General features: G+C 48.3%; 1 protein-coding gene across 3 annotated transcripts in view; it reads right to left on the reverse strand.

Annotated features, from left to right (window-relative positions):
- The window catches only part of TMEM164 (transmembrane protein 164), a 163,042-nt gene that overhangs the window by 18,408 nt on the left and 128,764 nt on the right, over window positions 1-15,870 (reverse strand). For all 3 annotated transcript variants that reach the window (XM_040468507.1, XM_040468509.1, XM_040468510.1), the window contains one exon: window positions 13,428-13,506. In XM_040468507.1, the coding sequence (XP_040324441.1) occupies window positions 13,428-13,506 (79 nt within the window). The remainder of the gene's footprint in view (window positions 1-13,427; window positions 13,507-15,870) is intronic.

Consider the following 15,870-nt stretch of genomic DNA (forward strand, 5'->3'; position numbering starts at 1 on the left):
ATGGTCCTTGCACCTCCTCTCCCTACAGAGGCCTGTGTGTGTGTGTGTGTGTTTATATATACTCATATATATATATATATATATATATTTCCCCGAGCAAGGAACTGGATCACCAGACCTGCAGGTCCTAAAGCTGTGTGCGGTCGCTCTCCTACACCCATCCTGCAGCTGACTTCTCTCCAGACCGGAGGAGGAAACCTCTGGAAACCTGGTCCCAGCACCGGCAAATCCTTTCACACCCACTAACTTCGCACAGAATGGTCCTTGCACCTCCTCTCCCTACAGAGACCTGGCTCTCCCCCAGGACACTGCTTCTCCCTCTGGGTGCTCTGAGCAGAGACTCCTCCTCCTCCTCCACCTAGGCTCACAGCAAGCTTCTGTGGGGGAGAGGGGGGGCTGAAGAACCCCCTCCCGTTACTGCTGCTGGACATTTACTCTTCTTTCTTCTAAGCTTCACGTTCTCTTCTTCACCACGGTCCACCCCCCTGCCCCACCGGTCACCGTCAGACTCAACCCAGATCAGTCTCGCTTTGCATACAAGCTTCTTCTTTATATCAGGCCTTCTCCTGCCAGCATTCTGGGTGATTCCGACATCTGCAGGAGGGGCCCTTCTAACATCCTAACCTCATGGCCTCTTGAACCTCCTCAACTCTCCAGACCTGCACCTCAACGCCACCTTACTACCCAAACGGCTTCAGTGAGCACCCCGACCACCCCGCCTCAGTTACATTTATCTGACCACAGTTTCCCGGTAATTTCAGATTCCACATCCTCAACTCCTACTTGTACAGGTACCTACAGACGTCCTGGTGACCTCTGATCCCGTGATTCCCGCCCCTCCGTGGACTTCCTCCTCGCCCTTCCTTCCATACCATCTTGGGCCCCGTGACCGATCACTTGAACTAGCCCCCTCTACTCCCAGGTGGACAGAGGGAACTCCTCATCCACCTCACCACACACTACCCCGCACCCCCTCACCAGTTCATCCCCCAGGGGGCACCTGCTAACAGTGACATCCGAAGAAACTGCCCGGACCACATTTTATGATATTAGGAGGGCAGAGTCAGGGTACCTTGGCAAACAGAAACCATATGAAGAGCGGACTTATGCAGTGTGAACTGAGTGATGGCCGCTATCACAAGCACCTCACATACACTGATACATCTAACGCTCACTAAAACCCTTTGGGGAAGTACAATCGTTCTTGTTTCACACATGAAGAAATGGAAACGCAGACAAGTTACGACACTTAGCCAAGGTCACACAGCTGGGAAAGTCGCAGGACCAGGATTTGAAAGCAGGTAGTCCCGCTTCGGAATGGGCAGCGCACACTTTTCACTGTTTATTGAGTGTGTGTCACAACCATCCCATCGGCAGGCAGCCAGGCCTGTTCGATTTCCTCTCAGGCTTCCCAGTTCCTTTGCCTGGATGGGGAATAAGTTCAGGCTCACGCTACAGATCTGGCCACTTTAGATTCTCAGGGGATGGAGCGTGCCAAGACCAGAGCTACAGGCTCCAGCCCAGCCAGCCGAAGCAGCCCTGCCTGTGTTGGAGCGGCTGGGTGCTTGATCGGCTAATAATAAAAGAAGACCTGGGGCGCCTGGGTGGCTCCATCACTTAAGTGTCCACCTTCGGCTCAGGTCATGATCTCGCGGTTCATTTGAGTTCGAGCCCCACATCAGGATCTGTGCGGACAGCTCAGAGCCCAGAGCCTGCTTCGGATTCTGTGTCTCCCTCTCTCTCTGCACCCCCCTTCCACTGGAGCTCTCTTTTTCTCTCTCAAAAACAAACATTAAAATAAATAAATAAAGTAAGAACTCTATTTCCCGTTCTGTTATTGTTCCTTGGGTGGCCTGCCCTCAGTCGGAAACCCAAAAGGAGGCAAGTGTGTGGCAAGATTACCAAGACTCTGTCCCAAACCCCATGCATCCCTCGCTTTCTGGATCTTCAACACCATCGATCCTACTTACAAAGCCCCACCTTTGGACAGACGCCTCAAACCGGATGTCCTGCCCCTCCATTCAGGCTGCTGAGCCCTCCTGGAGAAATTGGGTCACTTTACAGTCCAGCGCTGGGAAAATGCAAGGAAATGTGTTTCAGGAAGGCCCCCTCAAGCGCTAGTCATCAACCTTCTAGAGCCACGTTGTCCAATATGGTACCCACTAAAGACCTGCAGCTACTTCGATTTCAGTGCAAATTCATTCAACTTAAATCAAACATGAAATTCCTTGCTCCTAGTTCATTGGTTACACTAACCATGTTTCTTCTGCTCAGGAGCCACACGGAGTTGGCGGCTACACAACTGAGCACAGCAGCTATAGATCATCCCCATCATTACCGAGAATTCTAGTGGACAGCACAGAAAAGTCTAGAATTCTTTCTCCCATACCACTTATTTCTCCTGTCAGTGCCCATCCCAATCCACCACAGAGCCCGTTCGTTCTCAGCAGGTGCCATCACCTGTGATTCACCCACTCCCCTTCCTCCCTAGTACCCTCACTGCTCCCTCTCACTACTGGCCTTCATCTTCACACCTGACCATGCCTAGCCTTGGGCGGAGAGGAAAGGGGAGGAGAGGGGGAAGGAAAGGCAGGAAAAGGAAGACATGGGGAGAGAGAAATCCCTCCCTTAGCTTTGCAACACCCTTAACCCCTCCTTCTTTAACACCTTTAACGCCTGCCTTCCTTCCCATTCCCACTTCTCCAATGGCCTTACTTTACCAGAACTCTCTGAAATGCGGCGCTCCTGATCACTACTTCTCGGATGAACAGGTCTACTGCCCTAGCTTCCAGGAGAGCTGGCCATTCCTATTACTGCTCTGACAGGTCCTGCAATCTCCTTAAACTCGTCTACTATTCACAGGTCAATGTTCCCCCACCCAAGGCCTTTTTTCCAAGTTCTATTTCTTCCGCTCCCATGATTGTATGCACCACCTTTACACCAAGGACACTGAAGTCTGCCTCTAGCCAAGACTCCCATGAACTGTGCCAGAATATTCCATCCAACTGCCTCCTGGACATCTCAGCCTGATAGCCTAGAAGTATCTGAAACTCAAGTAAAGAACAACAATCTTCCTTCCTAAAACATGTTCCTTCCTTCTGTGTCCCCTTCTCCATTACTGGTACCCTATCTTCCTTCAGCCACCCAGGCCAAAATCCCGGGGCCTCATAGACTTTGCCCTCTCCCTCACTCCCACAGCATCTTAATTATAATAAATACAGTGAAGCCGTGGTTTGCGAGCATAATTCGTCCTGGAAACATGCTTGTAATCCAAAGCACTCATATATCAAAACGAATTTCAAGAACCACTGGCTGAGTTGTGATCATGTGATATTCGGCGTCACATACTACTCATATCACAAGACATCGCTCGTTTATCAAGTTAAAATTGATTAGAAATGTTTGCTTGTCTTGTGGAACACTCGCAGAACAAGCTACAAACAACCCACGGTTTTACGGTACTATCAATTGAATTATTTAGTATTAGTAATTTAAATTAAATTAAAAGTGATCTTCTTTGTAGAGCCTCATTTCCTGAAAAGACGAAAAGATGAGGCTACTGCCACCTAGTGGTAAAACACAGATAAACAATCAGATGAGGCCTTTACGACATTTGAGGTATGCAAATTCAAAACAATGTTCAGGAAAGTGTGCCTTAGGCTGCCTAGGGAAGTCACACACAGCTCCAGCGTGGAGGCAGCATCGCTGAGCTAATGTTAAAGGGGGACATGGAGTTTGCTAGGCTCTAGGTAGAGAAGCCGTTGTGTGCGTGGACATGGCAGTGAAGGCACGTGGGGCAAATCTGTCAGCAGGTTTGTTCACTTAGAAGGGAAAGTAATGGGAGTTGAAACTTGAGTGATGGGACATGAGGTCAGAGAGACAGATAAGGGGCACCTGGGAGGCAGGTTAAGCGTCCAACTCTTGGTTTCGGCTTAGGTCATGTTCTCAGAGCTTTGTGGGTTCCAGCCCCGTGCTCTGTGCTGGCGGTGGGGAGTCCGCTTGAGATTTTCTCTCTGACACTCCCTTACTGACACTGTCTCTCTCTCAAAATAAATGAAGAAACTTTAAAAGAAAAAAAGGGGGGTGCCTGGGTGTCTCGGTTAAGCGTCTTTAAAAGAAAAAAAATGGGGCACCTGGGTGTCTCAGTTAAGCGTCTGACTTCAGCTCAGGTCATGATGTCACGGCTTATGGGTTCGAGCCCCACATTGGTCTCTGTGCTGACAGCTCAGAGCCTGGAGCCTGCTTCGGATTCTGTGTCTCCTTCTCTCTATGCCCCTCCCCTGCTCACACTCTCTTTCCCTCAAAGATAAACATTTAAAAAATAAATTAATTTTTAAAAAGTGAGACAGATAAGGGTCAAATGTAAATATCTTGAATGCCACGTGAAGAAGTTTGGTCTGCATCCTGAACAGGATTTTTTAATTTTTTTTAACGTTTATTTCTGAGAGAGAGAGAGAGACAGAGACAGAGACAGAGAGAGGCAGACAGAGCATGAGTGGTGAAGGGGCAGAGAGAGAGGGAGACACAGAAACCAAAGCCGGCTCCAGGTTCTGAGCCGTCAGCACAGAGCCCAATGCAGGGCTCGAACTCAGGAACCGTGAGATCATGACCTGAGCCGAAGTCGGATGCTGAACTGGCTGAGCCACCCAGGTGCCCCAAGGAGAGGATTTTTAAGCAGGGGAGCAAAACCTGATCACAATTGTTCTTTCCTTAGAGAAGTCATTCTGGAGACTGGGTGAGACACAGGGGGCCAATCAGGGCAGGGAGAGGAGAGAGAATACAGAGTAGTCCCGGCAACAGAGGCCGAGAGCCTGTGCTAGGGCTGGGGTGATGGAAAGAGAGAGGAAGAGCTGAATTTGCAAGCATTTTGAGAATCTGAATCGTCAGAACGCCTGAACTGATTGCCATAAGGGATGAGGTGGAGGAAGGGATCCAGAAAGTTTCTGGCTAGGATACTGGCTTTGGCCCTGGGGGGTGGATGGTGGAGCCGCTAATATAGGAAATGGAGGAAGAAGAAGAGTAGGTGGGAAGATGGGGTATGGAATTGAGAATCCTGATTGTAGACATGTTTCCTTTGAAGTAGCTGTGGTGTTTCTCGAGCCTTCAGTTACATCTATGGATGGAGAACCCTGGGACCTCTGGGACAGGCAGAGCAAAGGAGCCCAAAGATAGCCAGCCAGAGGAGGAGAACCAGGAGAGAGGAGTGTCACACAGCCCAAAGGAGAAACAGGCGTCTAAAAGGAGGGACGCCGGCGATGTTAAACCTGCTGACAAACGTACGCTCAGTAGGTGCAAGGCTCTGTCACTTTCGAATCAGGCAAGGAAGAATCCTCAAGAGCCCACAGTCCAGTTGGAAGACAGATGTGTAATTAATAAGAGGCCGTGTTATAGGGGTGAATAATAAAAGTCTGCAACACAACACACGCCAGGCACTGTTCTATGTATTCCCATATATGAGCTCAGTAAACCCTCACACCACACCTGTGAGGTAGGTACTATTCCTACCCTCCTTTTACAAATAAGAAAACAGATGCAGAGAGGTTTAAGGCACTCCCCTAAGTGCCAGAATCAGGATTCGAACTCACAGTCTGTCAGAACTCAGCGACAACATGGGGGAGCAGCACTGGTGGTGGTGAAGCTTGTCTGCCTGGTTTCTAATGCCAGTTGAAAGTCTAGTGCAGGGGCTCCTGACCTTCGTGGTGCTGTGGACCCCATGGCTGATTTGGGGCTTCCTCTCTCAGAATAAAAGGTGTTTTTTTTTTTTTTTTTTGAGAGAGAGAGAGAGAGAGAGAGAATGAGAATGAAAATGAGCGGGGGAGGGGCAGAAAGAGAATCTTTTTTTTTAACGTTTATTCATTTTTTTTTCAGAGACAGAGTGTGAGTGGGGGAGGGGCAGAGAGAGAGGGAGACACCGAATCTGAAGCAGGCTCTAGGCTCTGAGCTGTCAGCACAGAGCCCAACACGGCCCTTGAACTCACAAACCACGAGATCATGACCTGAGCGAAGTCCGATGCTTAACCGACTGAGCCACCCAGATGCCCCAAAATCTTAAGCAAGCTCCACACACCTAGCATGAAGCCTGATACAGGGCTTGATTCCATGACCCTGGGATCACTACTTGAGCCGAAATCAAGTCAGACGCTTAACCGACTGAGCCATCCAGGTGCCCCTCAGAATAAATCTTTTTAAGTATACAAAATAAAAAAGGATAACAAAAGCAAACAGTAACACTGAAATAATTGTCGAAGTACTTTTAAAAATTAAGGTTTTTACATTTGCAGGTAATGAGGAGGTGCCAATGATTTTTTGAAATCCCTACAGCAGCTGTAATAGGAGGAGAAACTGATTTACATTAACGACAACATCCGTGAGTGCTGCTAAAGCTGTGGTTTGTTGCCTACGTTTCAGCACTGAAAGTAATGCTAGATGTCAGTTGGAGTTAATGCAGCTGAAGACGTGATTTTTTTTTTTTCTCATCCAAGATCATGTGCTAGTGGACTTATAGGGATTAAATGAGAGATCAAGGTCATGCAAGTAAAACACTTACCCAGTGCCTAGTTGGTGGACAATGCACATAAATGCCAGCTTCTAAGATGCATAATAAGATATGTAAAATGTGCAGTGTGCGGGTATCTATATAGGTCCTCATTCATTCAGCCCTGAAATACTAAGAACTAAAGAACACTTCCTGTCCTTAGGCAGACAGGCATGTCTCACACGTGCACTGCAGAAGGACAGCCACAGAACAGTTCCAGTGGGCTGCCTGGAGAAGCTAGCGGCTGAGGTTGAGTTTGGATATATGAATGCTTTCCAGGCCACCAAGCTGGAGAAGGGCGTTCCTGGGAGAAGTCATGGCATCTTCAGGACGCAGAGGCAGGAAAGTTAAACGGTAAACTTGGTGGGGGGGGAGGTCCCTAAGGATCTTGGTAATACCCAAGTTCAGAACACAAGGAAGGGAGGAGCATACAGAGAAGAGGCCTGCAAAGTGCACTGGGCTCTGGGGACAAGGGGGAGCCATCAAAAGTTTCCAAATAGGGAGGTGCTGTGATCCTATTTGGGCTTTGAAAATAGCTTTGGAAGCTACAGGGACAGGTTGTTGGTAGGGGGAGCTGGGGAGACCACACAGAGCCAGCTGTCGCGGCTAAGGTGCGACATGAGGAAGGGCCAGCCCAAGGCAGGGAGAGAATGGATTTCAGGAACAATTAGGTGGGTAAAAAAAGCAGAGAACAGTGATCACTCTTCACATCGGTCAGCATGGTCCTACCCACAAGCACACCTGATTGTGCTGGACTATTTGCTCAATGGTCTTGGGACAAATGAGAAGCCATTTGGAAATCAAATTGGATCCTTATCTCACACTGTATCCCAGGACAAATTCCAAGTGGATGAAAGATTTAAAGGTTAAAAAAAAATGGAACTATTAACACAGGCAAAGAAAATATGGGATTATATATATATTTTTTTAAGTTATTTTATTTATTTTGAGAGAGAGAACATAAGTGGAAAAGTGGCAGAGAGAGAGGGGAGAGAGAGAATCTCAAGCAGGCTCCATGTGCGGCACAAAGCCCAACATGGGGCTCGATCTCAGCAACACGAGATCATGATCTGAGTCAAAACCAAGAGTTGGACGTTCAGCCCACTGAACCACTCAGGCACCCTGGATTTGTCTTTTTTTAATTTATTTTTGAGAGGGAGAGAAAGACAGAGAATGAGAGCGAGCATGAGTAGGGGAGGGGCAGAGAGGGAGAGAGAGAGAATACCAAGCAGACTCCAAACCACCAGCAGAAAGTGTGATGTGAGGCTTGAACCCATGAATCCCAAGATCATGACCCGAGCTGAAGTCAGACACTTAACCGAGTGAGCCACCCAGGCACCCCCGGGATATATTTTTTATAACCTCGGGGTGTGGAAGGACTTCCTAACCATAACTCAAAATTCAGAAGCTATATGATAAAAATAAATTAAATTGCATAGAGATGTAAACATCCTACCTAAATAAATCAGAAGATAAAAAAAAAAAAACAAATGACAAAACTGGGAAAAAGATCTACAGTGCAGATCACAAAGGGTTAACTCCTAATATTTATATAGAAATACACAGAAAAATATTTGCATTATAGAGAAAGATATTTATATTATCTAGAAAAACTTATATGGAAAAATAATTATATAGAAATGTGTAAACATATATTTATATTATGTAGAAATATAAACAAATATGTAAAATATATAAATTACATATAAACAGCTCCTAAGATTCAATTTTGTTAAAAAGGCCAATAACATAAGGGAAAAATGAACACATGAGAGGAACACATAGGTCAGGGAAGAGGAAATTGAATGCCAATTTAAACATGTAAGGGGTGGGGTGCCTGGGTGGCGCAGTCGGTTAAGCGTCCGACTTCAGCCAGGTCACGATCTCGCAGTCCGTGAGTTCGAGCCCCGCGTCGGGCTCTGGGCTGATGGCTCAGAGCCTGGAGCCTGTTTCTGATTCTGTGTCTCCCTCTCTCTCTGCCCCTCCCCCGTTCATGCTCTGTCTCTCTCTGTCCCAAAAATAAATAAACGTTGAAAAAAAAATTAAAAAAAATAAAAATAAAAAAAATAAACATGTAAGGGGTGCCTGGGTCAGTTAAGCATCTGACTTTGGCTCAGGTCATGTTCTCACAGCTTATGGGTTCGAGCCCATGTCGGGCTCTGTGCTGGTGGCTCAGAGCCTGAAGCCTGCTTCGGATTCTGTGTCTCCCTCTCTCTCTGCCCCTCCCCTGCCCATGCTCTGTGTCTCTCTCAAAAAATAAATAATAAACGTTAAAAAAATTTTTAAGTGTATTAAAATAAGTAACCAGCACACTGAATCCAGGATTTCATGGAGCAGAAAGATATTTTAGGAAAAAGAAAAATTACTAGATTTAAGGACATATATCATTGACATAATAATACAGATGACACTGTGGATTAGGCAAGAATTGTCACACCCAAAAAACTGAGGTTTAGGAAATCCTGTTGGACTAATCTTTGAAGATGCTGGGACGCCGGGGTGGCTCAGTCGTTTAAATGTCCGACTCGATTTCAGCTCAGGTCATGATCTCATGGTTTGTGAGATCGAGTCCCGCATCCGGCTCGCTGCTGATTCTCTCTCCCTCTCTCTCTGCCCCTCCCCCAGCCTCTCTCAAAAATAAACAAACATTAAAAAAAAAAATTATAAGGGGAAGACTTCGGCATCCTTCTTGGCCAGAAAGCCAGTAGTGAAGAAAGGGTTGAAATCCAGGAGACAAGTGACTGACTACTTGATGGAATGAAGTTCCGGACGAGGGGAAGGGATGCGAGATTACCCCAAAACCACTTCCTCCAAGATGACAGGGAATGATGTCAGGACAGGGGTGGGTGAAGCAGCTTTTAGAGCAGAGGGAAATAACCGAGGGAATTGGCACCTGGAAATCTCTGTTTTCCCAGTCATTTGTTGGGGGTACATCTATCAACAGTGGGAAGGACAGGAAGCTTGAGGGGAGGAGGCTGAAAAGGGTAGAGATTTGGGTCACAGAAAGGGATGCAGGGGCTAATGATCTCAGAGGAGTTTCGGGGGCAGGGGGGGCAAAGTCAGTCAGCTGAAGAGAAGAAGACACAGAAGTCACTGAGGTGGAGACACCCAAACTTTGAGAAGCTGGGTGGGGCGAGTGGTCTTCCCTGGAAGCCTCTCCCAATGCTGGCCAGAGTTGTAATGGAAATACTGAGCACCAGGGGCCAAAGGCATCTAGGAACATGGGGGAAGCGGATGAGGGGTTAGGTGGTGGTAGTGGTGAAAAGAAAAGGTGGAGAGAATGGTCAAGGAGAAAGCACTTCCACCTGAGAGATGAAATATTAGTCTGGGGGGAGACAGTGGGGAACTCGACAGCACAGGGGGCAGAAAAGGAAGAGCAGCCTCCATTGGGGGGAGCTCCAGGCAAGACACACACGGGAGGACTTGGTGTTCTGTGAAGAGCTGGTTGGGCTGGGGGTTATAAAAAATATACAGCTGACCCTTGACCAGCACAGGTTTGAACTTTTGCAAGTTCACTCCCGTGCAGATTTTTTCTGATAAATACAGAGCAGTACAGTAAATGTATTTTGTCTCCCTTAGGATTTTCTGAATAACATTTTCTTTTCTCCAGGTGATTTTATTGCAGGAATACAGTACATAATACATATAACATGCAAAATCTGTGTTCTTCCACTGTTTACATTATCAATAAGGCTTCTAGTCAACGAAAGGTTATTAGTAGTTATGTTTTGAGGGAGTAAAGTTATACACGGCTATTAGACTGTGGGGGCGGGGGGTCGCATCCCTAACCTGCGCACTGTTCAAGAGTCAAGTGTAGTTCCAGAGCGCCATAAGGCCAAGAGCTGGGAGGAAAGGAAACAAATAAAAAGGAAGGCTGGAGGAAGAAAAGAACAGTGTGGACAAGGGTGCCTGGGTAGCTCAGTTGGTTAAGTGTCTGACTTCGACTCAAGTTGTTCATGGGTTTGAGCCCCACATCAGGCCCTGTGCTGACAGCTCGGAGCCTGGTGCCTGCTTCAGATTCTGCATCTCCCTCTCTCTCTGCCCTTCCCCCACTGGCACCCTGTCTGTCTGTCTGTCTGTCTCTCTCTCTCTCTCTCTCAAAAATAAACATTAAAAACATTTTTAATAAAAAAAAGAACAGTGTGGACACAGGATGTCACAGTCACTACGGCCATGCTGAAGGACTATAGTAATGAAGGAGGGAGGGGATCCCACTAGGTAGTACTGAACTCCGCCCCCACCCAGGCCACAGAAAGCAGCACAATTTTGCCTTTCAGGAAAACAGGGCTCCTGGCCATGGGAGGTATCTACAGGAGAGCTGTCTTGCCTTGGGTATAAACTCCAAAGTCAGTTACTTTTGGAAAATTACAAGACTTCTAGGAAAGAGAACCCCTAAACCCTCAGCTTTTTTGATTTACAGAGAATCATCTTCCCGCTGCTCACTCCAGATCAATTTGTCCTCTGCAAGGCCCAGGTCTGAGACTCGGGACCAAAGACTGAAACCAGCCTTAGGAAAACCAGACTTTTCTCTAAGTGCATATAATTTCCCCCAAATGAACAGCAGATGACAGCAAAGAGCCAGAAAGGAAGCCAAGGCTTCTGAAGAGCCCAGAAGTGGTGACAAATAAATCCTGTTCTGTTCCTATGGCGCCCTCTGTCGCACTTACCCTGCTGGTTTACACTCCCAAGGCTCTCTTCCCGCACAGACTCCCTATAGCAGGGAATCTCTGATTCCCTAGTACAAATGCTGGGTTCGTAGTAAGTGTTCAACAAATACATGTTGGGGGTGGCTGGAGGGGAGACTCCCAACCTGCTGTGTGGTTAGGGGACAGGTGCCTGCCTTTTAGGACAATGAGGTACGCGGAGAAAAGGACTGGTTTGAGAGGGAATCGAGGCCAGGCTTTGAATCCTGGCTCTGCTACTGATGGCTGTGAGCAAGGTACCTAACATTTCTGAGCCTTGGCTTTCTCCTTTGTAGAAGGGGCATTTTCACCAGGGTTAGTTGGATGAGAAAACACACAAAGCGTGCCTAGCAAAGTATCTCACACACAGGAAACACTCAATAAAAAGCTGATATTTACTGTGGCTATTATTACCGTTACTGTTTTTACAGCCTCTACTCTGGGCCAGGCACCAGAGGAAAGAGGAAAGAATCACTAACAGTGAGAAATAAATTGGAATTAAGCCTTGGCATCCCTGCTTCCTCGGCTCAGTTACCCCAAACAGTGTGGCGACAGATTCAACAGAAGGCTGCAGTGGAACCTAGCACTTCTAGAAGCTGCAGCTTCCCAGACTGTGAGGGGTTTTTTGTGGGGAGGGGGTACTGGGGATGGCTACTTGGTATTTTCCATCTCAGAATAGTCTGGCTCAGCTACCTAACAGATTTTTACGGGCACCTCGGAGCCAAGTAGGTTTAACTAATGGCCATGCACATTGGGCCAAAACCTGCATCTCATCCCTCAGAAAGGAGAGGGGGGTTGCTTCTGGAATGCAGAGATAGCTGCCTGCCTGGTTCTATTCAGAATGAGTGTATCCCCCAGACTTGAATATTATTAGCAAGCTGCTTCCTGTGCCACAGGAGACATACCTGAAAAATGGCACACGTCTCCTGGATATGGAGACTTGCCCTACAGCTTAGAGGGGGAAACAGTACATTTAGAGCAAATTCAAAGATGGTGCTCTCTGAGTCTGTGAGACCCCCCCAAGGGGCTGCACAGGGTAAAAACAGCCTCAAAGAACATTGAGACCAGTCCTAAGAAAAAATGCTATCTGACAGAAACCAGGGCACAGGGGGGCAGATCTCTTGACTGACAGGAGACTCCACCGAGAGCAACGGTACCCGTCCTCCAATGTGTCCCCAGGTTGCCAAAAGTTCTTCAGATTTGCCAGGATTCCTGAGTTAGAGGAAGCACAACTTCCAAACCATCTTCCAGTGGCTTTAAGGGCCCACATGGCCTCGTGTCATTTTCAACGTGATAGAAATGAAAGCCTTGGTGGCCCGAGGTGCGATAGTGGCGTTGGTCCCCCAGAGAAGTCCCAGCAACCAAGACAGAGAGGCTAGTCCCCTCTCATCTACCACATAATAGAAGGGGGGGGGGGATAACTTAAGGGTCACTGTGAGGTCACAAAGAGATCAGCTTTCCTTTCAAGGCCATCTCTACCAAGTTGGAGGTCTCTCCCTCATGACAAGATCAAGGTTGTCAATGGTTTGTTTTACACCGTAGTCACTATTCTTTTACCTGCTTCTTCCCTCAGCCCTAGAACCTCACAGTCCCTGAACTTCTTGCCCCTCTCAATATCTTCTTTGGTTCTGAGAGGATGGATACAATAAGCAAGAGCACAAGGTCCTGCTCTCGACAGGGCTGAGTGCTTCCTTCTCTCCTCCTACCCTATACTGCACACTGACGCAACGGGGGAGGCACAGAACATGTGAGTGACAGAATCGGGGCTGCGGGGGTTTCCATGCAAACCCAATGTCACCACAGACAACGAGCCCCAGGCCTAGGCCCCAGGACACACAGCAGCAGCGTGCTTACCCACAAGGCACAAACGAGGGTTCTGAAAAGCCCCCAGATTCTTTGCAGGCCTTATCCACGCCCATCTGCTCACCCCCTGGTGTGTGGCATAAAGGATACTGCAGAAACCCAGCCTGGCAGTAGCTCAAGATCCTGGTGGGCATCCAATACATGAGGATTCCCCAGAACAGAAGGGAGCAGCTAGGTGGGGGAGTGGCTAAGTGTGGGAGTGGCTAGGCGTGGGAGTGGCTAGGCATGGGAGTGGCTAGGCGTGGGAGTGGCTAGGCATGGGAGCGGCTAGGCGTGGGAGTGGCTAGGTGTGGGGTGGATAGGCGTGGGAGTGGCACTGGCGGTGTGCTGGGGTGGGCGGGGCTTACCTCCTTTCCAAAGCAGGTAGATGGGCACCACGTAGAGCATAACATGCTGAATGTAGTAAATCTCCAATTCAAAGGGGAGCTGTAAGGACAGGAGGGAGAAAGGTGTCACAGAGCAGGAAGCACTTATGTCAACAGCTTCTGAAGTGGACGGCCCTTGCTCTTTAGGACCTACATCTTAGCCAAGCCATGCATTGCAAGTGCTCATGTCCCTTCACAATCACAGTGAAAAAAAAGAATAAAATGAATATACACTTATGACCTCGGCCCGGCATCTTCCAAAGCACGTTTGGCAGCGATGGTACTTGAAAAAACATTTCACTAAAAGAAAGCAGCCAGTTGATGTAAGAAATTTTGCATATACTAGATCCCCAGGAGATTCACCACGGCTATTCGTGGTATACTGAGGATCTGGGTGGTCTCTGCCACTACAGAATTTGCTAACAATTGTTTATCCAGTGTTTCCCAAACTTAGCCAGTGCCTTTTCTTCCCCAAACACTCAGTATTCTGCAGAATATGCTTGAGAAAACACAATGTAATGTCACTTCTTGCTCCAGATGAGGAGGTGGTAAATGATTTTTAGTTTTTTTAGTGTTTGTTTATTTTTGAGAGAGAGACACAGCGCGCGAGCCAGGGAGGGGCAGAGAGAGAGGGAGACACAGAATCCTAGGCAGGCTCCAGGCTCTGAGCTGTCAGCACAGAGCCTGACACGGGGCTCAAACTCAGGGACCGCGAGATCATGACCTGAGCCATAGTCAGATGCTTAACCAACTGAGCCCCTCAGGCACCCCAGGTTTGTGTTGCTTTATTATTGAGAGACAGAGACAGAGCGTGAGCAGGGGAGGGGCAGAGAGAGTGGGAGACACTGAATCTGAAGCAGGCCCCAGGCTCGGAGCTGTCAGCACAGAGCCCAATGCAGGGCTCAAACTCACGAACCATGAGATCACAACCTGAACCGAAGTTGGATGCTTAACCCACTGAGCCACCCGGGCGCCCCAAGGTGGTGAATGATTTAAAAGCTTATTTCTCATCTGACATGGAAAATGTGTGGCATAGGATTTATTAGTCCCATTTTCCAGATTTCCAAAAAAATAAAAAACAAAAAGGCAATTGCTAGGCCTGGTCTGGTCTAGATCCAAGAATAAAGAGTTTCCCCACTGGATATTTGGGGTCAGTCCAGAGTTAGCCCTACTTTTGGGTGAAGACCAAGCAGCTGGGCCAGTTCCGACATGGCGTGCCAAAAGGAGCGGCCCCACCCTCCCTCCACCCAACACGCCTGTTCACTCACTGCTGTTTCCCATCCCTCACAAAATGGAAGCCCTGGATTACCCAAGCAGAGCGCGGTTTCCACCTGGCATGGGGACCGTGCCACTGACTTTGGCAGAGGGCTAGGAATGCAAACAGCTGGGTGGCTAACACAATTCTGGGGGAAAAAAACTTCAGCAGCTGGCAAGAGGCCTGACCTCTGGGGCTTACACAGCCTGCAATACACACACACACACGCACACCCCTAGATGGAAGCCGAGAGAGACAAGAAAACCCAGGGGAAGGGTCCACTGCCTCCTTATTCCCTACAAGGCAAGCACAGAACCAAGACTGCACGCTAATGAAAGGAGGCAGTTATGGGCTCCCCAGGCGTGAGAGCCCAAGCATGCCTTGTGCCAGGGACTAAAACCAAAAGATGGCAGAGCCCCCCAGAATGGCAGCTGTGATGACTGTAGACCATGAACAGAGATGCTGGCTCCGGCCCTTGAAAATAAAAACCCACAGGGGCATCTGGGTGGCTCAGTGGGTTAAGCATCCAGCTTTGGCTCAGGTCATGATCTCACGGTTCCTGAGTTCAAGTCCCTAATCGGGCTTGCTGTTGTCAGCAGAGCCTGCTTGGGATTTTCTCTCTCTCTGCCCCTTCCCCGTGCTCTCTCTCTGTCTCTCTCTCTCTCTCTCGTGCACTTTCTCTCTCTCTCTCAAAAATAAACATTAAAAGAGAGAGAGAGAGAGAGAGAGAGAGAGAGAGAGAGAGAGAGAGAGATGCCTGGGTGGCTCTGTTGTTTAAGCTTCCAACTTGATTTCAGCTCAGGTCACGATCTCACAGTTTGTGAGTTCGAGCCCCACATTGGGCTTGGGATTCTCTCTCTCTCTCCTCCTCTCTCTGTCCCTCCCCCACTCACGCTTTCTCTCTCTCTCAAAATAAATAAATAAACTTTAAACAAAGAAAGAAAGAAAAACCCACGCAGAAGGAAAACTGCCCACGGACCCAGATGATGCCCAAGTACTATTTTATGTTCACAGGCGGATGTGAAAATCCCAGAAAAAGAGATGAGGTTCCACGTGGCTCTGCAGATCATGCTGGAATAGCTAGAAAAGGTTTGACAATGGGCATCACCAGCATGAGCTCTGGAGGTCTCGGGGGTCCGTACTGGACCCTCAATAGTCATACGATCCAGG

This window comes from Herpailurus yagouaroundi, unplaced genomic scaffold (assembly GCF_014898765.1).
Source record: "Herpailurus yagouaroundi ecotype Mexico unplaced genomic scaffold, PumYag 67700, whole genome shotgun sequence".
Classification (NCBI taxonomy): Eukaryota; Metazoa; Chordata; class Mammalia; order Carnivora; family Felidae; genus Herpailurus; species Herpailurus yagouaroundi.